Genomic DNA, 26457 nt, shown 5'->3' on the forward strand with positions numbered 1-26457 from the left:
GCCAGGAGCCAGGAGCTTCCTCCAGGTCTCCCATATGGGTGCAGGGGCCCAAGGACTTGGGCCATCCTCCACTGCTTTCCCAGGCCATAGCAGAGAGCTGTATCGGAAGTGGAGCAGCTGGGTCTTGAACCGGCGCCCATATGGGATGCCGGCGCTTCAGGCCAGGGCGTTAACCCACTGTGCCACAGCACTGACCCTCTTTCTTCTTGTTGCAGTGTGTAAAGCAAACTCCGTAGCACGTGGTTTCCCCCATAACTGTTTCTGAATGTATTTAACATAACAAGTGAAACCCCAAACCATTTTTACATTGAACAAAAAGAAAAACAATAATTCCCTAATATCTAATACCAACTGCTTGTTCAGTTTTTCCCCCGACCACCTCAGATACCTTATGTACAGTTGGCTTCTTTAGATAATGATAAAAATAAGGTCAGAACTTTGCACTGAGTTGATGAGTTTCTAAAATCAACCCTGGAGCTCTTGCTCTGTAAACTAGAGAACTGTTTTCTATAATAATCATTTAACATTTTTCAAATTAAAAAGTCTGTATACGGGCCAGCATTGTGACATAGCTGGTTAAGCTGCTGCCTGTGACACCATTATCCCATCTGGGGCTGGTTTGTGTCCCTGGTGCCCCACTTCCTATCCAGTTCTTGGCTAATGTGCCTGTGAAGGCAGCAGAGGATGTGACGTGGGTGCTTATGCTCCTGTTACCTACTTGGAAGAAGCCTCTGTGGCTCCTGGCTTCAGCCTGGCCAAGCCTTGACTGTTGCAGTCATCTGGGGAGTGAACAAGCAGATGGAAGATCTCTCTGTCTCTGTCTCTCACTGTAACTTAGCCTTTCAAATAAATAAATAAATCTAAAAAAAATCTGTATAATCCAATGTAGAAAACTCATAAAACACAGAACACACAGCAAAGCAGTAATTACTTGCAGCCTCACTACTGAAAGAGAATCAGAAATAACATTTAGGCGCATGTGCTGCCATATTTTAAGGAAAACAGATCTCTGTGTGGGAAAGCACTTGATCTCTAGTCTGAACCGTTTGCTGCATCCCGTGGGTGCAGTGTAGTTTGCAGGAAGAACGGACAGTGCCCATTGCTAAAGGACTGAGACAGGAGGCGGCACCTCTAGGTGAGTTTTCTCCGTGTTCCCCGTTTACCTCCGCGACATTCCATCATCAATGTCTGGCTGTTAACCCACCACATAACTACCAGGTGCTATGAAAGTCTTGCTGTGCACTCACCATGCGGTCATGTGCATGTTCACCTCTAAGCACTGGGATATGACTGTAAATTAAACATTGCTCTCTTGTGCTCTCTCTGCTGTGCATTTGGACAGAGGTCAGAACTGCAGCAGGTAAGAGCGGTTGGCGTTTCGTGTAGATGAAATGAAATGCCAGTGATTTTGTCAACAATACCAATGTAGATAGCTTTGCCCACCTGGTAGTGAGCTGGAAGGAAAGCCAGAAATTATATTCCCACTCACCATTTTCTAAGGGGAGCATGAGAAATTCAGATCAGTGCCAAAAGAAATACTTGTAATACTTTCTTTCTGTGACAGAAAAGACACATGTATAAATCAAGAAGGAAAAGTGGCTCACTGGGTACATGTGCTGTGGTGTTTTCCTGAGCTGATTTGTTAAGTCTTGTTGCTAACACTGTAGCTTAAATCACTAACCCATCAAACAGGTATCCAAGTAACTGATCCCAGGAGCTTAAGCCTCAGAAGGTGGAGGATTCGAGAGTTCATTCAGGATTATTTTAGGAACAAAGACAAAGGAACATTTTTGAAAGAAGGGAACTCTTTCTAGGAATTGCGTGGAATATCTCTTCACAGTTTTTCTTTCATGGGGTTCCAGAACTCAGATGCGGTAGAGGCGTTCTCAGCTCATGGCAGCAGCTCTGACACAGACTCACAAATATTATTCTGAAGTGTCTGTGAGGTGCGCTTGCGCTTACAGAGTCATTTTCCCCAAAGTACTGATTTTTCAAAATAACTCTGAGCAGCTTAAACCTAATTTATATATATGTTTGGACATGTGTTTATAGATTGCAGTATAATTGAAATATTCAATTAAGAGAATACTTTTTAAACTTGGTTTTTCTGCAGGTTTGAAGAGTTGAACAAAGTAGCACTAGCTCAGAAGCCAGCATTTAAACTTTTCTATTTCCCAGGAGTGACGAGGCTGGAATGCGGGCTTCTGTCTCTGTCAGGTCAACATTTGTAGGCCATTTGTAGCTAAATTTTTGTGATGGAAGTGGCCTTTGGAAATTCTGAATGTGTCATTGTGGCCACTCCTCCCAGGCTTTGTCTCATGCCTCTACTCTGGTGCCCCCAGCCTGAAGATGGGTGAAAGCTGAGTAGGAGGCCAGGCTTGTGGGTTCTGACCTAACTGCTGTTTCTGTGGATGGCCTGTGTTCCAGAAAGCCGCAGGCCCCAACCATCAGGGCATCCCTGGTTAGTGCCAGTCATCGGTCACACCACCTACATGTCAGCTTTGGTTGTCAGCGTGGACACATCCAATCACAGAACGTTTAATATTGTGGATTCCTGTCAGGCTAGAACTGATTTCTCAAAGGTTCTGTAGCAAAAATGAACCCTACAGGGTTTTGTAAGAATACCTTTTACTGTGGTGTATATAACATTTAATTTTCTGTTTTTAAGATCCGAGAAAGCATTATTGGCCAAAATCCAGGGGAAGTTACTGCCACTTTGTGCTATACAAGGAAAATAAAGACACCATGGATGCTATTAACGTATTGTCCAAATATCTAAGGTTAGTAGCTTGTTCTTGTGCCTGTATAAAACCAAAGTGACAGGATTGTGTTTTCCTTTCTCCTTGCTAGTGGAAAGGAGCACAGATCAGCAGAGAGCTAGCGTAACCATTTCTTTAGGCAGTAGGTAAACTATTACTATTCCTTTTGTCCATTCATAGTGGCAATAATTCAAGGTGAAACTCCTGGAAGTCAGTGAGAGTTACCAGTCTATCCAGAGAAACAAAAATTCACTTTCTCCCTTGAAAGCCTACCCTTTGATGTGGTTGCAGAGCTTGGCTTTAGCAAACTGGGAGCCCCAGTTGGTGGAGACCTGCTAGCTGGAAACCTGAAACCAGGCAGATTTTCTCACGGGAGTGCAGTACCAGCTGCAGCTGTGGTCTCTGAGGGTGGACTGGGTGCTCAGGGTTTGTTTGTTTGTTTGTTTTTAAGATTGGATTTATTTGAGAGGCAGAGCTACAGAGAAAGGGAGAGATAGAAAGATCTACCATCTGCTGGTTCACTCCCCAAATGGCTGCAATGGCCAGAACTGGGCCGATCTGAAGCCAGGAGCCAGGAGCCAGGAGCTTCTTCCTGATCTCCCATTGCAGGTAAAGGGCCCAAGTGCTTGGGCCACTTTCCGCTGCTTTCCCAGGCCATATGTAGAGAGCTGGATCAGAAGTGAAGCAGCTGGGACACGAACCAGTGCCCATATGGGATGCGGCCCTGCAGGTGGAAACTTAGCCTACCACTCCACAGCACCAGCCTGTTTAAACAGAAACAGCTTCAGGCACCATTGCAAATCTGGATGCTGTGGAAATTTTTCATCTAAATTAACTCAATTTACACATGGTGACAGTGTATTAACTCAGGCTGCATAACAAAATGCCATAGCCTGGGGCAAGTCCAAGGTCAGGGACTCAGCACATTTGGTCCTTTCCTGAGGCCTCTTTTCCTGACTTGCAGATGGCGACTTTTCTCACCACGCCTCCAGATTTCCTATGTTCTCTCATTTTAACTTGGTAATGTCTATAAAGCCCCTATTTTCAAATAGGTCATACCCTGAGGTACTGGGGGGGTCAGAGATTGAACAGATGAAGAGGGGAGGGCATAATTTCACCCCTAACAACACAGTGCTCAATTAAGTAGCTCCCTGGGCAAGAGTCCATGGTATGGCATGAGGACCTGAGTCCCAGGGGCAGACAGTTGCTGATGGAAATAGATCGTTGGTGAAGGAATTCACCTGGAGTTTGTGAACTACTTCCTAGTTCACAAGCTTACCTTTGCCTTCATGCCAAAGTTGTTCAGAACCCTCTGTAACGCTTGTCTTTTTTAAACAGACGTGTATTTAAGAAAAATTCACATCATCAACTTGTAAAAAATTGAGAATACAAAATTTTCAGAGAGCTGTTTTATGTTTGCAGAATGCGTCTTCACTGCCACAGCTCTGTGTAACATAATGAATTGCCTGTGGTCAACACAGGGGCCTTGTTTACTTTTCTGCTACTGGCTGGCCGGGTCTCAGCCGCATCGGTCATTTGCTGTTAGCTGTAAATGCTGAAGGCAAGCAGCGCTAAAAGGAATTGTTTGGACATCGTATACTTTCCTAGTGTTCATATTAATTTATGTTTTCCTACATAAATATTTAAATAGTTTTTGTTTAATTTCCTTCTGTTACAATTTTCAGTGTGTTTATTTTGAAACTGAAATGATAAGAAATGGGATTTCCCTAAGTTATGTGATTTCAGATGGTTTTTGTCTCTCCAGAGTCAAGCCGAACATATTCTCCTACATGGGAACCAAGGATAAAAGGGCTATCACCGTTCAGGAGATAGCTGTTCTCAAGTAAGTGGAGTCCACGGTGGGACTGGGAGGGTCAAAGCCCGGCACTGACCTTTAGAGCTTTCCGGTGTACTTTGCAGGATTTACTTCTCTCTTTAGAAGGTGCTTCTTTCAATCTTCAAAAATTAGTTTTGTATTTGTCTTGTTTATTTGTATTGCCTACTGTTTTTATAGCAAACTGTAACTTTTATGTAATAGTTGAAATATTTTTATGACAGATCTAAAAAATGTTTCTTTTTATCTTCTCCTATTTGTTATTAAACATATGTATATATTATTTAAAATGCAGTGACAAAACAGTTACTGAGCTTTTTTTGTTACATACCAGAAATATTTAGGTATAAACAATGGTCTCTGCTTTTGAAGCAAATACAATTTTAATTTTAATTTGAAGACAAACATCTCCCACTTTTTTGTTTACTCTCCAAATATCCTCAATGGCCAGGGCTGAGCCAGGCCAAAGCTAGAAGCCAGGAACTCAGTCCATGCCTTTCTTGTATGTAGGTGGCAGGGGCCCAACGACTTGAGCCAATCACTGCTGTCATCCATGGTCTGCATTAGCAGGAAGTTGGAATCAGGAGGTAGAGCTGGACACGGAACTTAGGCACTCCTACATGGGATGCAGAAATCTCAACTGGCCTCTTAACTGCTAGACCGTAAGACCACCCCTGTAGTAATGATAGTTTAATGGGACCAAGAGACAAGTAAATCTGAACTTATTCCACAGTGAAGAAGTTGCTGAAATGGAGGCATGCTTTATGTCTGGGTGGCAAGAAGCATGGGACTTGCTGTGAAGAGAAAGCAAGGAAAGCTTTTGCATGAAATGCAATGCTTGTGTTTTAATTTAAATCAGGGCTCTCAACCTCTGCACTATTGACTTTTTGGGTTGGAAAGTTCCTTATCATGAGGATTATCCTGTACATTTTAGATTTTTGTTTCTTTATTTTCATTTTACTTTGAAAGACAGAGAGACAAAGGGAGATCTTCTGTTTGCTAGTTCATTCTCCAAAAGCCCAGAACAGCCAGGGCTGGGCTAGAACAAAGCCAGGAGTGCAGATCTCAATAAAGGTGTCCCATGTAGGGGGACAGGGACCCAAGCACCTGAGCCATCACCTGCTGCTTTCTAGGGCATGCATTAGCAGAAACTTGGATCAGAAGCAGAGGGGCTGGGACTTGAACCAGGAACTCCAGTATGCAGTGTATATTAACCACTCTACCAGACACCTGCCCCATCCTGTGCATTGTAGGATGTTTGGCAGGATCCAGGTGTCTCCCTACATTGTGACAGGAGAAGCATCTCCTCCTTACCCACTGATGATAATAAAAAAAAACCTGCAGACACTGTCAGATATCCCCTGAGTGGCAGTATCCCCTCTGGATAAGAACACTGTCTAGATTCTAGCAGGTGAATAGGTATCTACTGGAGTGGAGAGGGTCTGGGGTGGTTTCTTCCAAACTAAACAACAGCTATGAAAAGGCTTTGGAAAGGCATCACACATTTTGTACCTAGCAGGTACATAAGAAACAAGGCTCAAGCAGGCAAGATCTGATCCTGAACAGCTCTGTTGGACATGTTTAATATCTGACTTGACTTTAGTGTAAGCAGGGAAATTGTATGTAGAGGCTGCCTTAAGGGGATTGTAGGTAGAGAAAGATGAGACTGGAGACCAGGCCTGTTGCCATATTATGCAGCTAACAAATAGGGATCTGAATTCAGCTAGTCACAATTGAAGGGAAGGAGAGGATGAATTCAGTGACTGTGTGGATTCAGACAAGCTTAGGGTTCTCCCCTCCCTTCTCCTCCCCTCCCCTCCCCACCCTTTTCCTCCCTTCCCCTTTTCTCCCCTCTTCTCTCCTCCCTTCTTTCCTTCTTTCCTTCCAACTCCCATCCACTGGTTTGTATCCCTAGAGCTGGGCTGAGGCCAAACCCAGGAACTCATTCCAGGTCTCCCATGTGGCTGGCAGCAACCCGAACACTTGAACCACCACTGTTGCTTCCCAGCATCTGCATTAGCAGGAAGCTGAAGTCAAGAGCTGGAAACAGGTCTTGCACCCAGGCAGACATTGATAGGGGCCATGGGCATTTTAACTGCTGGGCCAAATGCCTATCCCTAGGCTTTCATTTTATGCAGTCCCTGCAGTAAGGAGTGATGGGAGGAAGACATAATAAAGGGACAGAAGGAAACATTTGATGGTTATAAATTCATTTTCTTGCATGTGGTGATAGTGTCATGGGCTTGTATCTTAAAACTTACATGGTTTAAATATGTGCAATTTACTATATGTTGATTACTCTGCAACTAAAAATAAAGTCATCTGGGGCTGGTGTTTAGCCTAGCAGTAAAGATACCAGTTAGAATGCCTGCATCCAATATTGGAGTGCTAGGGTTCAATCCTTAGTTCCAGCTCCTGGCTCCAGCTTCCTGCTAACTCAGACGCTGGAAAGCAGCAGTGATGGCTCAAGTGACTGGGTTCTTGCCACCCATGTGGAGTTCCTGGCTCCCAGCTGCCGTTTTGGGCATTTATAAACCACTGGATGGATGTTCTGTCTTTGTCCCTTTCTGTCTCTCTTTTCCCCTTTGTCCATCCCCTTACCTTCTGCTTCAAATAAATATTTTTTTAAAAGATTTATTTCATTTATTTGAAAGAGTTACAGAGAGAGGTAGAGCCAGAGAGAGAGGTCATCCATCTGCTGAATCACTCCCCAAATGACTGTAGTGGCCAGAGCTGAGCTGATTTGAAGCCAGGAGCCAGGAGCATCTTCCAGGTCTCCGACACCAGTACAGGGACCCAAGGACCTGGGCCATTTTCTACTGCTTTCCCAAGCTAGAAGAGAGCTGGATCAGAAGTGGAGCAGCCAAGTCTGGAACTGGTGTCCATATGGGTTGCAGGAGCTGCTGGCCAAGGCTTTAACCCGCTGTGCCACAGTGCCGGCCCCTCAAATAAATACTTTTTTTTTTTTTTGACAGGCAGAGTTAGACAGTGAGAGAGAGAGACAGAGAGAAAGGTCTTCCTTCCATTGGTTCACCCTCAAATGGCCGCTACGGCCGGCGTGCTGCACCGATCTGAAGGCAGGAGCCAGGTGCTTCCTCCTGGTCTCCCATGGGGTACAGGGCCCAAGCACTTGGGCCATCCTCCACTGCACTCCCGGGCCACAGCAGAGAGCTGGACTGGAAGAGGGGCAACCGGGACAGAATCCGGCGCCCCAACTGGGACTAGAACCCGGGGTGCCGGCGCTACAGGCAGAGGATTAGCCAAGTGAGCTGCAGCGCTGACCCAATAAATACATTTTTAAAAATCTAAAAAATGAAGTAAAAAAGTCATCTATGTTTACTGTGTCTACTAAAATATTTACATATCTTCTCTTAACCTGACAGTCTGGCTTACTTACCCACTTTTTTTTTTTTTTTAAACCTTAGAAAGATTTATCTATTTGAAAGACTTACAGAGAGAGGTGGAGAGAGGTCCTCCATCTGCTGGTTTATTCTCCAGAGAATGGCAGCAGCCAGGGCTAGGCCAGGCCGAAGCCAAGAGCCAGGAGATTCATCTGGGTTTCCCATGTGGATGGCAGGTTCCCAAGCATTCGGGCCATCTTCTACTGCTTTTCCCTGGACATTAGCAGGGAGCTTGATCAGAAGTGGAGTGATTGGGACCCAAACCAGCACTCATATGGGATGCTGGCATCCCAGGCAGCAACTTAACCCATTGCACTATGATGCCAGCCCCTTCACTACCCTTCTAATTCATTTATAATAAATTGGTTGAGCCCCTGGTCAAGTCCTAATGTATTACTGCAGGTCTTTTCTTCGTTGACCTTGGGACAGTGATGTGGTGTAGTCGTAACAGCAAAGTAAGAGAGCCCTCCCTCGGTCACTCTTCTGAGTAAACGTGGGTGTGTTGGAAAGTGTGGAAGACACCTGAAGGTGGTGTTGTTCCTACCTGGAGTCCTGGTCTCTCTGTCTCTCTGTCTGTTACTCATATTATGTGCAGTCATCTGCTGAACGTGAAGGGACAGGAATAGGGAGGGATTGGAAAAGAGGGGGAAGATTTGAAATGGGCTGTGGTCAGGGGCCGAGGAGCAGACCAGATACTCCAAAGAATGGCAGGATCCAGGGGCTTACAGAATATTCTTGTCTTCTCTTTGTTTCTAAAATCTTATAGTCAGTTCCTGTGATTTCTCGCTAGTCTCTAAGGATAAAGATAATTCTTTCACATGGCTGATTTAATTCCCTCTGGGTAAGCTCCCAGGAGTGGGGTTGCAGGGTCATGGTGAATCTGTTCTCATCTTTCTGAGGTGTCTCCCTGCTCTCTTCTACAAAGGCTGTACTAGTGTACATTCCCACCAGCAGTGGACTAGGGTGCATTTTTCCCCACATCTTTGCCAGCATCTATTTTATTTTTTTAAAGATTTATTTTTTATTTGTTTGACAGACGGAGGTAGAGAGATAGAGTAACAGAGAGAGGTTTTCTATTGACTGGTTCACTCCCCAAATGGCTGCAACGGTTGGAGCCGAACCATTCAGAAGTCAGGAGCCAGGAACCTCTTCCAGGTCTCCCACATGCGTGCAGGGGCCCAAGACTTGGGCCATTTTCTGCTGCTTTCCCACGCCACAGCAGGGAGCTGGATCAGAAGTGAAGCAGCCGGGACTGAACTGGCCCCCATATGGGATGCCAGCACTGCAGACTGGGGTTTTAACCCACTGTGCCATAGTGCCAATTCTGCTGGCATTTATGCATGTATTTCATGAGTTCTGTATGAGAGCCATTCTGACTGGGGTGAGGTGAATCCTCATTGTGATTTTTATTTGCATTTCCCTGATGGCTAGTGATCCTGAAAATTTTTTCAGGTCTGTTAGCCATTTGTATTTTTTTTTTTCTATTTTTTTTTTTTTTAAGATTTATTTATTTGAAAGGCAGAGATACATATGGAGGGGAGAGAGAGAGAGGTCTTCCATCCTCTGGTTCAGTTCCCAAATGGCCACTAAAGGATATATCATACTTTCCTTCCCCTCCTCTCTTCCTCCTTTCCCCTTGCCCCATTTCCTCCCTTTTCTTGGTCTTGGTGCCGAACCAGACCCTTCCAGACTCATTGCAAAGCAAATAAGCTGCACAGGGCATCTTGTGAAACAGATAACAGGAAAGATCCCAGAGGCTTCAAAGAGCCCTCTGCTCTTAACAGCTGCCTTCTAGCCACTCCCCGCCCCCATAGTGGCAAATTTCCTCCTTAACTGGATAAAAATTTAGTTCTAAGCGCGCCCTGCGCACAGTCTTTTGGTAAAAATAGACTGCCACCCCTCTTTTCTTTAATAAAGTAACCTGTCTCTGTTGATCAGTTCTGTCTTCTTTCTGTCTCATCCTTGGAGGTACGAAAGGCCAGAGCCCTGAGCTATTCCAAACCTAACAGCCGCAGTGGTTTGATCTGGGCTGATCTGAAGCCAGGAGCTTCTTCTGGGTCTTGCACATGGGTGCAGGGGTTCAAGGACTTGGGCCATCTTCCGGCACATTATCAGGAAGCTGGATGGAAAGTGGAGCACCCAAGACTTGAACCGTGCCCATATGGGATACCAGCACTGCTGATGGAGGCTTAACCTACTACACTGCAGCACCAGCTCCAAGGCCATTTGAATTTCATCCTTTGTAAAATGCCTGTTAAAGTCCTTTGCTCGTTTCTTAAATGGATTGTTTGTTTTGTTGAATTTCTTGAGCTCATTATAAATTCTGGATGTTAATCCTTTATCAGATACATAGTTTGCAAATATTTTCTCTCATTCTGTTGGTTGCCTCTTCACTTTGCTGAGTGTTTATTTTCTTTGCAGTACAGAAGTTCCATTGGTTGATGTAATCCCATTTGTCTATTTTTTGCTTTGACCTATTGTTTGTTTGGCCTTTCCCAGGAGGTCCTCGCCTATGCCAAAGTTTTGCTGAATTTCCCCATTTTGTCTTAGCATGGGATATCTTTTTGCATCCTTTCACTTTTAGTCAGAGTGTATCTTTGTCGGTGAGAGCTGTTTCTTTTAGGCAACAAATAAATGGGTCTTGTTTTTTAATCCATTTCTTTTAATTAGAGAATTTAGGCCATTTACATTCAAAGATAATACTGATAAGTAATGACTTGGCTCTGCCATTTTCCTGTAATTATTCCTATTGTTTGCTTTAGATTGATTTCCTTTGCATTGTTACTGGGAGATTTTCTGCCTTCACATTCTTTCATAACGATGACTATTTCTGTATTTATTTATCAAATACTTAAGCACATTTGTAAGGCTGGGTGAGTGATGACAAATTTTTTCAATTTCTGTTTGTTATAGAAGGCCTTTATTTCACCTTCATTCTATGTCTCTCTGTTCTCTCCTGGCCTATAGGGTTTCTGATAAGAAGTCAGCTGTGAGACTAATTGGAGATCCTCTGAAAGTGGGGGTTCTCTTGTGCACATTTTAGACTCTTTTTATTTTTTATTTATTTTTTTTAAGATTTATTTATTTATTTGAAAGGCACCCTTGTGGGGAGATGGTGAGAATACAGATTAGAGAAAGAGTTATCTATAACTCCAAGTTCATTGCAGCTCAGTTCACAATAGCTAAGATATAGATGTCCATCTCTGAATTTTTGCACTTAAATTTAAGAATGTTTGCCTTGAAAGCTGGAAGAGCTAGGTAGAAATGGAAGCCGTGCCGTAATTGTGTGCTTCCTCAGATTGCTTGTTCATAGCTTGGTATCTATTTTGGGGAGGCTTTTCCCACTTTTAAACCAAAATGTTTATATAAGAAGTTATTTTCTTGTGATCAATAAGTGATGTACTGATTCTCTGTTTAGTGCATAACAAAATACATGGATGAACCCTATTTTATTAACCATTAACTGTATTTTAAGATTTTATTTATTTATTTGAGAGGTAGAGTTACAGACCGTGAGAGGGAGAAACAGTGAGAAAGGTCTTCTGTCCATTGGTTGACTCCCCAATGGCTGCAATGGCCGGAGCTGCACCGATCTGAAGCCAGGAGCCACATGCTTCTTCCTGGTCTCCCATGTGGGTGCAGGGGCCCAAGGACTCGGTCCATTTTCTGCTGCTTTCCTAGGCCACAGCAGAGAGCTGGATTGGGAGAGGAGCAGACGAGACTAGAACCAGCACCCATATGGGATGACGGCGTAACAGGCAGAGGATTGACTTACTGTGCCACGGCGCCTGCCTCAATAACTTGATTAAGGTAAAACTTAACAGTGGAATTCTGACTCCATCGCATATGAAATTCTAGTGATTGTTGATAGCCAGGCCTAATGGTCCTGCAAAAAAATGGCCCCTGCCTGCCATCTTTATTCTTTGATTTCTCCAGAACCTCCTCACCCCCTAACAGAGTTGTGGTTGAAAAACTCATTTGCTAGTTTGAGGCCCAAAAGTCCTATCTCATGGTTTTATCCTGTGTAGAGACTAAGGCATTTCTGTCTTCTCCACCAGCCAGCAGGTGTCCTCCTTGGCCAAGATGCTCTCTACTCACAGGCACTCACTGCCTTTATCATCTTCCTGTTGACTTAGAAAGGAACCACATTAGACACATGAATGTTGGCCTTTGCAAGCACATAGCACTTATCTCGCGGATACAGGCTACACCCTTAGTTTGCTCGGTGGAAGCACAGGCTGGGCACTTTGGCCTTTCCCGTGAGAACTGGGGAACAGGATAAACCTACTCTGCCGTGGAAGGATTTTGATTATTGCTGAATTGTTCAAACTGAGGATAAGTAGCATTTCTTATCAGCTTCTGTAATTCTGAAGCCACCTAGCAGTTTTAACAGGCTCTGAAGCAGGAGCAGTCTTATTCAGAATGATTTGTTTTCTTTTCCTGCCTGTTCCTGCTAGCCTCCTATCTGAACTTGGGCCAGTATTTCCCTGGCTTTGTTAATAAAGAGTTTTGTGCAACAGGCTGCTTAGGTTAGCGCCTGATACCTGAAAGTGAGATTTTCATATTCCCTATCATTCACTGTATTTTCTGTGCTTGATGTAAGATCAGAATTAGAACAATGAATAGTATCATGAAGATGTTGTCAACACCATTCCCTCATTTCTCAGAGAGCACCCTCACCATGGACTGAGTTCTGTAGCTCCGCCCCCTTATATATGGCCTCACCTTCTGCGCTTTCAGTTACCTGCAGTCAACCATGGTCCAAATTCATATATGCACTTAAAGATTTATTTATTTTATTTGAAAGAGATAGAGAGAGAGAGGGAGGGGTATCTTCTATCTGCCGATTCACTTCCCTGGTGGCTGCAATAGCCAGGGCTGGGGCAAGCCGGAGCCAGGAGCTGGAAACTTCATCTGGATCCCCGATGTGGGTGGCGGGGGCCCAGATTCTTGGGCCATCTTCTGTTGTTCCCAGGCTATTAGCAAGGAGCTGGGTCAGAAGTAGAGCAGCCAGGACTTGAATTGGTGCCCATATGGGATGCTGGCATCACAAGTAGTGGCTTCAACCTGCAACACTACAATGCTGACCCCCATGGTCCAAAAATAAATGGAAAATTCCAGTAATAAATCATCCCTAAGTTTTACATTGTGTGCCATTCTGAGCAGTGTGATGAAATCTTGCCCAGGATGTAAATTGTCCTTTGTGCAACACACACCATTCATGTCAGACACTTAGTAGCCAGTGTAGTGGTCAGATCATGGCATTGCAGTGTTTGATGAGATATGGTACTGTCCATGGTTTCAGGCGTCTACCAGGGATTCTTGGAACACATTCCCCAAGGATAAGGGGACTGCAGTACAGATCTGGCTTTTTTCCATGCCAGTGGGATTCAGAAATAGATGTCTGTTGTACCGTCAAGATGGTATTACTCGGTGCCGGTGCTGTGGCGCAGTAGGTTAATCCTCTTTCTGCAGCACTGGCATCCCATATGGGCGTCGGTTCTAGTCCTGGCTGCTCCACTTCCAATCCAGCTCTCTGTTATGGACTGAGAAAGCAGTAGAAAATGGCCCAGGCATTTGGGCCCCTGCACCCACATGGGAGACCAGGAAGAAGCTCCTGGCTCCTGGCTTCAGATTGGTGCAGCTCTGGCTGTAGCGGCTATTTGGGAAGTGAACCAAGGAAAGGAAGACCTTTCTCTCTGTCTCTTCCTCTCACTGTCTGTACTTTACCTCTCAAATAAATAAATAAATAAAATCTTTTTTAAAAAAAGATGATATTACTCATTGTGTAAAGGAATGGTGTGCTGATGCATACTCCATGGATAAACCTTTAAAACATTATAGTAAGTGAAGAGGCAAGGTCACATATTGTGTGATTCCATTTGTATGAAATGTCCCCAAACAGGGAAATCTGGAGAGGAATTAGTATTCATGGTTGCCAGGAGTGAGAATGTTAACAGTTGCACATTGCTAGTATTCTGGAAACCAAGTGATGTGGAGCCTGAGCCTTTCTGTCGTTACAGTGGTGAACTTTCTGAAAGCAGAAGGGTCAAGTGGTCAGACACATGCAGGGAGCAGTCCTTGGAGTGCTCCTAGGACAGCCAGGTTGCCCGTTTGCTTCTTTGCCCTTGACTCCCAGTTACCCTGTCAGTTTCTACGGCCATAGTGATTTCTGTCCACTTGTTCCTTACTCCGTTCTTAGCCTCTTTCAGGATACTGCTCCTGGATTCATTTATGCCCTTAGGCTCGCCCACTGTCTCCATAAATCTGAAGTCAGGGACTCAATGACCTTTATCTTCTGGTCTTGCTGCCTCTTGTCAGCTGGTCTATATCTGGACTGTACTTGCCTGATGCCGTTTGAATTTGTTCTGAGCAGTGTGTGGCCTGGGGCTGGACAGGGGATAGAGGACCTGGGGGAACAGGAACTTTGTTTCTTAACTTCTCTGTCTAGCTACCTGTGTTTTATTAGTTTTGTTAATTAACAGGGTAGTGACAATGGTTTCTTCTTTTAGAAGCATTGCTAGGCTGCTTATATGTAGATAAAGGTAGGAAACAAATAGGCTGATGTATGGTACATAAGGGAATTGATTGTGTTCGGGAAGGGTGGTGAATTTTCATCAAAGAAAGAATTCTGTGAGATCAGGTGTCAGGCCAGTATTACATAGGTAGAGTGTAAGCAGTTTATTTAACTCAGCAAGAACATATGTGAGACTGGGGAGTAGAATTAAGTTTCTACATCGTTTGTGCCACCACCACTCCCATTCTGGTGGGCTGTTTTGGCGTGGAGCTCAACCTTTCCTGCAGGCACTGTCCTGAGATCCATATCCAGTCCCTGCTGTATTCCCCTGCAAAGGTGACTTCTGGCTGCTGGTGGCACAGGTGAGCTCCAAGACCAACCCTGGAAACAGCTGACAGAGTCGGCAGAGTGAAGCATGCACACTGTTCTGGTAGTTCTCAGACCCGGTGTCTTGTCAGAGGAAATATGAATTCAGAGAAAATCAAAGCCACTGTCTTATACACGATAATGTACTGTGTGGCATTATTTCTAATACTAAAATTGGAAGCAACCCTCATGGGGTTATCTTAAATGAATAGTTAAATAAATCCTATTTGATATGTTGTTTTTTACAATATTTGGTTATTTATTAGGAATAAACGTTTTACCAAGGTAGAGATAGATGAGTCTTAAGCGGACAAAAAATATATGAATCTCAGAAGACAAATGAGTGTCTATCTTAATGTTTTGAGACATACTGAAAAATTTTCATTTAGAGCCAACAAGAAGACAAAGATAGGCACATTATTACCACTGTTACTGAGCACTGTGAGCACACTTGCTAATGCAGTAAAATTAAGGTATAAGACATATTCAAAATTAGAAGGGAAGTGGCCAAATGTAGGTTTTGTTGATTATCTGGATTGTATTCAACTCTGTTCAAAAAGTTGATTGAAATTATAAAAGATAACAAAAATTCATATGCAAAAATTGATAAAGAAGTAATAGCCAGTTAGAAATCACAGTGGTAAAAAGTCTTTCTCACAGTATTAAGGGGGGGGGGGGGCATTTGCTCCAGCGGTTAAGACTCTTCTTTCCCACATTGGAGTTCACCTTCCAACTCCTGGCTCCAGCTTCCTGCTGTTGCAGTGGTGATGGCTCAAGTAATTTGGTTCCTGCCTTCAGTGTGGGAGAACTGAATTGCAGTTCCTGGCTCCTGGCTTTGGCCTGACCCAATCTTGGCTGTTGTGGGAAGTTTGGAAGCAAACCAGTGGTATAAGATCTCTCTCTCTTAGTCTTTCTTTTTCCCTCCCTTTTTCTCCCTCAACCATCACTCTGCCTTTCAAATAAATACATCATTTTTTTTTTTAAAGTGTAAGATCTCTATGAAGAAAATTTTGAAATGGTGCAATATGTAAAAGACTTGAACAAAACAATGTTATGGTCTTGGATTACATATACATGTGTTTTCTTAGGAAACAAATGTATAAACTGATACTAGTGAAATACCAATTTTAAACTGATCAAGCTAATCATAAATTACATTGAAAGGTAGCATGAAATACAAGGTATAAAACAAACAGCGACGGCCATTGGAGGGCGAACCAACGGCAAAGGAAGACCTTTCTCTCGATCTCTCTCTCACTGTCCACTCTGCCTGCAAAAAAACAAAACAAAACAAAACAAAACAAAAAAAACCAGTAAGCAGCGTGGGAGGAATTGTGTTGGTCCTGTTTTTTTTTTTTTTTTTAAGATTTATTTATTTATTTGAAAGGCAGAGTTACAGAGAGACAGAGAGATCTCTCATCCTTTGGTTCACTCCCCAAATGGCTGCAAAAGTGAGGGTTGGGCCAGCCAAAGCCAGGAGCTATGAGGTTCTTCCAGGTCTCCACATGGGTACAAGGGCCCATGCACTTGAGCAGTGCTCTACTGATTCCTCAGGCACATTAGCAGGGAGCTGGATCAGAAGTGTAGCAGCCAGGACTCAAACCAGCATCCATATGGGATGTTGGCACTGCAGATGACTGCTTTACCTGCTACGCTACAGTACTAGCTCCTCCTGTAGATAATAAAGCATGTTTTGGAAAGAGTAGTTAAAGCTATTTGATATTGGTTCATGACTAGATAGAATAATTGTAGGCTCAGATTAATTTAAAGATTTAATATGTATTCTCTGTAGCACTTAAAATTAGCAGAGAAAATAGTTGAATCAGTAAACATCATTGGGATAACTGGGGAATCATGTAAAAAACAATACTAACTTCCTGTCTCAGTTCCCTCTGCTAAACAGATTCTAGGTGGATCAAAAATTTAAACTTAAAAAACTCAGCTTTTATAAATTTGGGATAAAAAGTGATCTCTGACTGGGATACCCTTTTTCTAAGTCTAACTTAAATCCTAGAGCTGTTTTTTTTTGAAAAAAGATCCATGAATGCCACTAAAATTTCTATTTGGTCCTTTTTTTTTTTAATACACAAAAGACCAACTAATAGAGGAGGGGTGGTAAGATAAAGAAAAACTCTTTTTTCAGTCAACACTGTAGTAGTTGGTTCAGGCAACAGTCATGGTTGGGTATCTGAACAGTTAGGTGAGAGACTCTGGGGAAAGTGGATTTTTACACAGTTTCAAATGCATTCTCTCTATAGGTTACTAACAAAACAAAAGGAAAATATCCTGTAACCATAGAAAAGTCTAAGAGTTACCCTAATTAAATGATGACGTTTGTCATCACTGATGGCTAAGCTGGGTTCATCTTTTGCTGTGATACACTGGAGAAGGGCTGCAGTGTCAGCTCAGTGACGCTCCTGCCAAGCTGGGTACCTGAGTCTGGTCCTGATGGGACAAGCAGAACATCTGCATCGAAACATGCCGTGAAACTGCTGGTCTGCAGTCTGCTGAACGTCAGATCCGGGTGTTTGCTTCACAGAGTCCAAATAGAGGTCACAGCTGCAATATGTGGTCCTTGATTGGTTCCTGAATTAGGCTCTTAAAAAAACAACAGAGAGGATGCCTGTATCCTGTATAAGAGGGCCTGGGTTCGACATCCACCTCTAGATCTTGACTGTAGCTGCCTGCCAGTGCAGACCCTGGGGGGCAGCAGTGATGGCACAAGAAATTGGATTCCTGCTGCTAATGGGAGATCTGGAGGGAGTTCCTTGCTCCTAGCTCCCTTGCATTTGAGTAGTGAGCCAGCAGATGGAGCTCTCTCTGTCTTCTGTCTCAAGTAGATAAATACAAATTTGAAAAACACCTAAGTGATGTTGTTAGTATTTAAAGATTTATTTACTTATTTTAAAGGCAGAGTTACAGAGAGAGAAATCTTCCATCCACTGGTTCACTCCTCAAATAGCTACAATGGCTGGCCCTGGGCCAGGCTGAAGCAAGGAGCCAGGAACTCCATCCATGTGGGTGCAGGAACCCGAGGACTTGGGACATCCTCTGCTGATTTCCCTGGCACATTAGCAGGGAGCTGGATTGGAAGTGAAGAATCTGGGACTCGAACCAGCCCTCTAAAGTGATGCTGTTAGAGTGTTTGGGTGATGTTCAGTGTCCTGAGTTGAGCATTTGTGTCACACAGTTCTTACGGGATGCACACTGACGTCCTTAGGAATAATGTGTCCTAGTGTTTAACTCCCAGTGGTTCAGAAAACATATAGATTTCACTTCCTTGTGTATATATGTGTGTGTAATGTGTGTTCATATGAGAGCGATGTCTAATACAGATCTGGAGAAATCTTAACAACTGGTAAATCTAGGTGAAAAGTGTTAAGTTAGTTCATTATAGTGTTGCCACTTTTCAATTTTTTCAAAATCAAGGTCAGAAATTTTCTAAATAGTTAAAAAGAACATAAACTCACACAATGGGAACTAATATTTGTAAAATGTATGATACCAGGTCGATTTTCTTAATATGTAAATATAGTAAGAAAAATTTTCATAATCCTGTAGAGCAGTAGGCAACAGGATAAACACGTATCTCACAGTCAGCCTGTGAAGAAATGTTAAGCTCTCCCATAGGAAGAAGCATGTGAACAGAAACCAAGATAAGCTGTCATACCACCTCGCCAGATTGGCAGAGCCCACAGAGGTTTCTACTACATTGTGAGTGTGAGGAGGTAGCCATGGGGATGAGGCGGTAGGTACTCGTGTATTCATGATGTGAGGATGCTTTGGGATAACCTCTCTAGAGGACAGTAGGTGTTTGAAACTTTAAATCTACCCCGTCCACTTACAGGAATTTATCCCAAATATCACCTCTGTAAGTGCACAAAGAAATAACATATAAGGGTATTTGCTGTAGAATTGTTTGTGATAGCAAAAGATTGCTGGCAACTTCAGCATTCGTTAAAGGGGACTGGTCAGAGAAAGGATGGCAGATGCACTCAGTGCAGCAGCCACACTGTGGTTACACAAAGAGGCAGCCCAGAAGTGCAATATGGGTGAGACATACCTGTAGCTTGCATTTCAAGCTAAAAAAAAGCAAGGTGCTGAACAGTTTATAATGTACCAAAATTTGTTTTCTTTAAAAAAATTTTTTTAATTTATTTGAACGACAGAAAGACAGATCTCCCATCCGGCTGTTCACTTCCCAAATGCCCACAATAGCTGAGGCTAGGCCAAGCTGAAGACAGGAACTGAGAACTTGTCTGCATGTCTCTCACATGGGTGGCAGGGACCAACCGCTTGAGCCATTACCTGCTCCTTCTCAGAGTGCACATTAGCAGGAAGCTGGAATCAGGAGCAGACTTGGGACTGTACCCCAGTCCACTGTGGGATACAGGTATCCCAAGCACTGCCTTAACCATTGTGCCAAAATGGCTGCCCCAAAATTTGTCTTTTTAAAAGGGAAAACCTGGGTTCATACCCTTGTTACATGGGTATGTTCACTTTGTAAGAAATCATCAAGCTGAGTATTTATGATTTGTATAATGTTCTATATATTTATAACATATATTAAAAATGTATTAAGAAAATTCCAAAATAGGAATAGATAATATGTATGTAGAAAGTAGGTATACAGCAGGATGGTGGAGGATTGAGATAGGACAGAGACTACTTAGTGCTTTACTTGGTTGTTTTTTTTCAAATCTGAAAATATTTCAAAAACTTTATTGAGAGTCAAATGATTGGGGTAGCAAGTAAGACATTGCTTGGGACCTCAGCATCCTGTTTTGGAGGGTCTGGGTTTCAGTCCCGAATCTACTTCCAATTCCAACTTCCTGCTAATGCAGACCTTTGGAGGTGTCCTTGCCACCCACCTGAGAGACCTGGATTGAGTTCCCAGCCTCAGGCTGCCTTAGTCCTGGCTGTTGCAGGCATTTGAGGAGTAAGCCAATGGGCGATTTCTCTCTATGTCTGTCTGTCTTCCTCTCAAATGAACACATAGTTTATAGAAAAATGGAATTAAATCAGTTCACTTTGGCGCAAATTTTATTTTAAAGATTTATTTATTTATTTGAAAGGCAGAGCTCAGAGAGGCAGAGAGAGAGAATAGGAAGAGAGAGGAGAAAGAGGTCTTCCGTCTGCTGGTTCACTCCCCAGACAGCCGCAGCGGCTGGAGTAGCTCAATCCAAAGCCAGGAGCTTCTTCCCAGTGTCTCACATGGGCGCAGGGTGCCAAGCACTTGGACCATTTTCTACTGCTTTCTCAGGCCATAGCAAAGAACTGGATCAGAAGTGGAGAGGGTTGGTGCCGGGTTCTAGTCCCGGTTGCTCCTCTTCCAGTCCAGCTCTCTGCTGTGGCCCGGGAAGGCAATGGAGGATGGCCCAAGTGCTTGGGCGCCTGCACCCGCATGGGAGACCAGGAAGAAGCACCTGGCTTCTGGCTTCGGATCTGCACAGCGCCGGTCGTAGTGGCCATTTGAGGGGTGAACCAACGGAAGGAAGACCTTTCTCTCTGTCTATGTCTCTCACTGTCTAACTCTTATCTGTCAAAAAAAAAAAAAAAAAAAAGTGGAGCAGCCAGGACAAGAACCGGCACCCATATGGGATGCTTGCACTGCAGGCAGCAGCTTTACCCGCTACACCACAGCACCAGCCTCTGGTGCAAATTTTTAAAAAAATCCTTATATGTGAAGATGTTCAAAGCATTCACAGAAAATATGTGAAAAAACTACATAGATTTTGAAATTTTTTGTCACCAAAATAAACTTACTTTTTAATTCCTTTGTCCATGAACTTTGTGGAGTAGTCTAATACTACCTATGAAGAGGATGAGGAATTTTTAAAGAAAACTTCTTAACAGCATGGGAAATATTCATGTTAAATGATAGCTGCAGTGTACAGATTTGTGGTGAGATTATAACTGTATCTATTCCTAATAGGCGCTTAAAAAAGAAATACAAAATTAGATGTTAACAGCTTCTCCTTGCCAGGAAATGAAACTAAATTTTCTACTTTTCTGTATTTTCCAAGCTTTTTGTACTGAGTTGACAATATTTTTCTGACAGTTAAAAATGTGGCTTACACCTGTTTTTTCCAAATTTTTAAAAAATGTATTTATTTGACAGGCAGCAAGACAGAGGCACAGCTTGTAACAGCTGGGGGCTGACCCAGGCCAAAGCTTGGTCTCCCATGTTGGGGGCAGGGACCCAACTCCATGAGCCAACTCCTGCCGCCTCCCAAGGGGCATGTTAGTAGGAAGCTAGAATCAGGAGGGGATCTGGAACCTGTGCATTCCCATAGGGGTGCATGAGTCCCAAGCAGTATGGGTGTTTTTGATTTTTAGATTTGTTTTAATTATTTGAAAGGCAGAGAGTGACAGCTAGAGAAAGAGATCTATCTTCCATCTGCTAATTTGTTCCCCAATGGCTGTAGCAGCAGGGGCTGGGCCACGCTGAAGCCATGAGCCAGAAACTCCATCTGGGTTTCCCACATGTGTGGCATGTGCCCAAGCACTTGAGCCATCTTCCACTGCTCTTATAGGCGTATTAGCAGAGAGCTAGATCTGAAGCAGAGCAGCCAGGACCCAAACCGGCATTCACATGAGATGGCGGCACCTTAACCTGCTGCTCCGCAATGCCAGCCCCCATCTTAACTACTGCCTACCCCCGGGTAACCATTCTTTATAGTTATGCAGGGTTGTTCTCTTCCACAGTGCCTTTTCTCACACCTCTTCCCCACAAAAAGTGAAAAATTCAGCATTTGATATTGCATCCCTGGTTAGCGCATAAATAGTAAGAAGCTTTAAGTACATAACACATGGCCCAGGTCACATCGTCCCACCAGGGGCAGTTACTGAAGGAACAATCCAGAGGGAAAGAGAGAGTTTGCCTGCCTTGCACCGTGGTGCCTTGCCTTTTTCCTGTGCCCACAGCTGTGGGGTCGCGTTGTTTTCTGTGGTGAGCTGTCCTCGACCTTTCAGCCTGCTACTTCATGATCCTCTTCTCTTTTTTTTTTTTTGAAGAATATCTGCACAAAGACTTGCCCACCTGAATAAGTGCTTGATGAACTTTAAGCTGGGGAATTTCAGCTATCAGAAAAACCCGCTGAAATTGGGAGAGCTTCAAGGAAATCACTTCACTGTTGTTCTCAGGTAAAGGGCCGCAGGCCGCATGCAGAGCAGAAAGGGGCCTGCCGCATCTCCTTCAGTCTGTTGGGAACAGTTACAAGGTCCAGGCTGGCTGGTACCACCAGGAGTGACACCAGGGGAAGCCAGAGCAGGGCCCGACAGCTGGGGGAGCAAAGACACACCACACACCCCTCCCCAGCACAGCCTTTGGGAAGTTACGGTATCCTCCAGTACTGGGCTAAAAGACGGAGCCCAGGTACCCGAACTAGGTAGACTGAAAGGCACAGCAAGGAAGAAGGAGGTCACTAGGGCCATGGGAATGTGGGGAGTGCTTCTTCTCTGGGTCCGGAGTTTGAGTGGGGAAAGAAGAGGGCTGGGAGGCAGCAAGCGACCAAGGTTGTACAGCACTGTGAATGTACTAAATGCTACCAAGTCGTGTACTTTAAAATGGAAAAATGCTAAATTTAACATTTGCGTGTATTTTACCTCAAAAGAGAAAAAGGGTGGACCTTCAGGAGGTAGAAAGCTGCGGGGAGCCAAGGAGAGATACGGGAAGCCAAGCCGTAGTTGTTTATGGGACTCATCTCTGAATGTGTCTGACTGCACATTTGTTTCTCTGGATGATTTGGGCCTGTGCAGAAATATAACAGGAACTGATGAGCAAGTACAGCATGCCATGAACTCTCTCAAGGAGATTGGATTTATTAACTACTATGGGATGCAAAGATTTGGAACAACAGCTGTCCCCACGTATCAAGTTGGAAGGTATGAATTTAATGGCTTAATACCTGAAAGAACTCGGGAAAAGATGCAGGGGTATTTGTTGGTGGTATTTTTAGTTATTTCTGGATTTTCTAATGTCTGAAACAAATGAATCACTTGTCTTTCTTTTGGGCAGTCAAATGATCCATATGCTGTTGGGTTTTGTTTTGTTTTGGTAAAGATTCATTTGTTTGAAAGGCAGAGATAGAGAGAAGGAGGGGGAGGTTTGGCACATAAAGATTTAACCTTGATCCATATAGATAATACTGTATATAACAGCGTACAGCATGATTATGTGGTTTTAAAACTGAAATGGTATCAAATGTTTGGAGTAAGCATTATGTTATTAATTTTTAAAAGTTTTTTTGGTATTTCCATTTGTAATGTAGAACATTAGTATTTCTGTCTGCTTTTAAGTTCAATATAAAGTGAATATAGTTTGCTGGCTGTTCAGTGACATGAGCGTTTAAACATCTTAACTCAAAACGAACTGAAATAAATGCTGTTTAATTTTAGAGCTATACTACAGAATTCCTGGGCAGAAGTCATGGATTTAATATTGAAACCTCGTTCTGGAGGTAAGAATAAAATAATAAAATGCATGGCTGTGTATTTAAGAAATTGCTTTGACTAAAAGTGTATATGCAAATTGGGGTAGTTATTTCAGAATTGTCTTTGTTTACAGTAAGATTAAAAAGCTAGTTTGTATTTTTCAGAAGTTTATGTAAATATATATATGAGATTTACCATTTATTTCCTGTTTTTAGCTCTTTAGCTCAACCTAATTCATTAATTCACAAATGAGTAAATATATTAAAATAATAGACTCATTTTCCTTTCTTTCTACACTATTAAATCTCTTAAATAGGGCAATCCAAAACAGATTTCAGCTTTGGCTGTTGTTATGTACGGTGTGATGGAATGGGGTATAAGGACTTGACACAAAAGCCTTCACGATTTCTAGTTTGTAGAGTTCACTGAAAACTTTACAGGGAATATCTCTAAAACCAATGTGTATAAGAAAGGATTTAACTACTGCTTTATAAGTTGTCAAAATAGTTATGCTCACTTTGGGCAATCATGCATTTCTAAACTAAAAAACTACAAGATTATTTTAAGAAAAGTCATCCATTAAACTTGACAACACAGTGGAAAAAGAGAGAAGACGAACTACAGGTTTTTGTTTTTTATTTTAAAGATTTATTTATTTGAAAGACAGTTACAGAGAGAGGTAGAGACAGAGACACTCCCTAGATGGCCGCTATGGCCGGAGCTCTGCTGATCCAAAGCTAGGAGCCAGGAGCGTCTTTCGGGTCTCCCACGCGGGTGCAGGGGCCTACAGACTTGGACCATCTTCTACTGCTTATCCAGGCCATAGCAGAGAGCTGGATCAGAAGTGGAGCAGCCGGGACTCAAACTGGCACCCATATGGGATGCTGGCACTTCAGGCCAGGGTTTTAACCCACTGTGCCATAGTGCCAGCCCCAGAACTACAGGTTTTTTTCAAAGGTTGAATCATGATAATGAACAGTGAGTGGCTTTTTCCTTTGGCTGGGACAGTGGCGTGTTGATCAAGCCACAGAGTTGTGTGGCCTTTCTGCATTTCTCAGCCTTTCCCTGAGACCTGCTCTCAGGAGAGGGAAGCTCCTCATGGCACCCATACCATCAATAGCGTTTTCTAATTTTGTGTACTCTGAAAACTTAAGAATGAAACTCTGAAACTTATGAAAGTTTCAATATAAGAAAAATCGTTTAATCACAGCCTTTTCTCCCCACAGCCGAAAAAGGGTACTTGGTTAAATGCAGGGAAGAATGGGCGAAGACCAAAGACCCAGCTGCTGCCCTCAGAAAACTGCCTGTGAAAAGGTGTGTGGAAGGGCAGCTGCTTCGAGGACTTTCAAAGTATGGAATGAAGAATATAGTTTCTGCGTTTGGCATAGTGAGTGCAACTCGTGAAGTCAGGCGATGGCCTGAAGTGGCTTCATGCTCTGTTAATTTTGCCTTGAGAGATTTTACTAGATTTTGAAGGAGCAGAAGGGAAATAAGGATCCTTTGGTGGCCCCCGAGACGTGATTTACCTAGAGACCCTCGTCCAGACCCTGCGTCGAGTTGAGAGGGTGCATCGGGGCAGTGCTGGCGTTACTTACTAACAGTGAGGGGTGAGGAAGCGCTCATGTGCATGCTAGGGTGGCCAGTGGGAAGTGAAGTGTCTAGTCATCTGAGACTCTCAGAATCCAATACATGGTGGTTTCTGGCTCACTTCCATTCTCAGAACTGTAAAAAGACTGGACCGTAGGCAGTGTAAATGGTTGCTTTTTAGTCTGGCTTCGTTGTGGTGGCTCCAGTCTGGGTACTACCTTGGCCAGCATAGCTTATACCAGTACTGGTTCAGGTATAATCCAAGACACATTAAAGCTCAACCCTTAAGTTTAAGTCTTAGTTATTTTTTCAGATGAAAAAACAAAACCAACAGGATTTTTGCTGCATAAAATTAGTAGTCAATTCCATCAGTAGCTCTTCTCCTTCTGTAGAATGACAGGGGAGAAAACGCTGTTAGCTCTGTGATTGATTTGTCAGTCCCTTGAGTTTGAGGGATGTGTCTGGTTGAGGGTATAAATTCCATGGCAGTTGCTGAATTTGCATGCATGTGTGCTTTGTGGACACCAGGTGAGCTGCCACTCATGACTATTAACACCACATACTCTAATGCTATGTGTCAGTCACTACTTCTAAATGTGATTTAAAGTAAGTTTCTGTATTGAGATCATTATTAAATAAGCAAGATGTGTTGGGCACTACAGTACTTTTTATATTCAGAGTATTTTGCTCTTGGCTATTTCTTCCAGATACCAAGAAATAATCGCTTAATGTATATTCATAGCTATCAAAGCTATGTGTGGAATAACATGGTGAGCAAGAGGATAGAAGATTACGGACTGAAACCTGTTCCAGGGGACCTTGTTCTCAAAGGAGGTAAAACAACAAATGTTGTCATTTGACCAAACCTGGCTTCAGTTATTTGACACTAACGGCTTTAAAAATCTTGCCTGGCTACGAGTTAAGAGAGAGGGAGACTGTGTCCGCTTAGACTGGGTGGTTTGCATCCCTATCGTTAATGAAGAATTGTACTAGTTTGAATAGATTCTGTCAACCCCTCATTTTGTCAACTACAGTAGCATTTAGACCAACTGATAACAAAAATCTCTTTCCAAACTTTCATGCGGGTCTAGAAAATACGTATGCATAGCTTGTGGGTGTGTGTCAGCCTCTCAGCTTGCTCGTAGCAGCACTGAAGGGTTTCCTCAAGTGAAGACCAGGGTGCACCATGATAGCATGGGTGCCCGCTGTATGCCATGCCTGATGCATGCGTGAGACAGCACTAAAATTAGTCCCACCTGCTGTGGACGGTGCCACAGCACCAAGACCTTGACTTGCATCCTCTCATTTAAACCTCACAGAAATTCTGTTTTTCACATGAGGGCACAGTCACTTGTCCAAGGTTCCACAGCTGATTAGGGGAAGGAAAAGCTGGGACTGAGCATCAGGTCTGATTCCAAGGTCCATGTTCCCCTGACTACGTGGCTACCGTTCATTAGCTGAGTGTTTGGTATGTTTGCATGCAAACCTCATAAATCCACTAAGGTTTTTAATTTGTTCAAAAACTTTGATTTTTTTTTTCTGAGTCAGCATTTTCCC

The 26457-nt window shown here is 43.4% G+C and overlaps 1 protein-coding gene across 15 annotated transcripts in view; it reads left to right on the forward strand.

The window, feature by feature from the left end:
- The window catches only part of PUS7 (pseudouridine synthase 7), a 52115-nt gene that overhangs the window by 16517 nt on the left and 9141 nt on the right, over positions 1-26457 (forward strand). For 4 of the 15 annotated variants that reach the window (XM_008258336.5, XM_002712029.6, XM_070071166.2 and 1 more), the window contains 7 exons: positions 2669-2780; positions 4525-4602; positions 21895-22023; positions 22639-22764; positions 23278-23339; positions 24540-24700; positions 25608-25734. In XM_008258336.5, the coding sequence (XP_008256558.2) occupies positions 2669-2780; positions 4525-4602; positions 21895-22023; positions 22639-22764; positions 23278-23339; positions 24540-24700; positions 25608-25734 (795 nt within the window). Of the gene's footprint in view, positions 1-1342; positions 1361-2668; positions 2781-3210; positions 3369-4524; positions 4603-5103; positions 5256-21894; positions 22024-22638; positions 22765-23277; positions 23340-24539; positions 24701-25607; positions 25735-26457 lie in introns of those variants that run through there. The other 11 variants (XR_016230968.1, XR_016230969.1, XR_016230970.1 and 8 more) reach the window with 8 other exon arrangements.

The sequence above is a fragment of the Oryctolagus cuniculus genome, chromosome 3 (genome assembly GCF_051225735.1).
Source record: "Oryctolagus cuniculus isolate XC-2025 breed Fujian yellow rabbit chromosome 3, ASM5122573v1, whole genome shotgun sequence".
NCBI classification, from domain to species: domain Eukaryota; kingdom Metazoa; phylum Chordata; class Mammalia; order Lagomorpha; family Leporidae; genus Oryctolagus; species Oryctolagus cuniculus.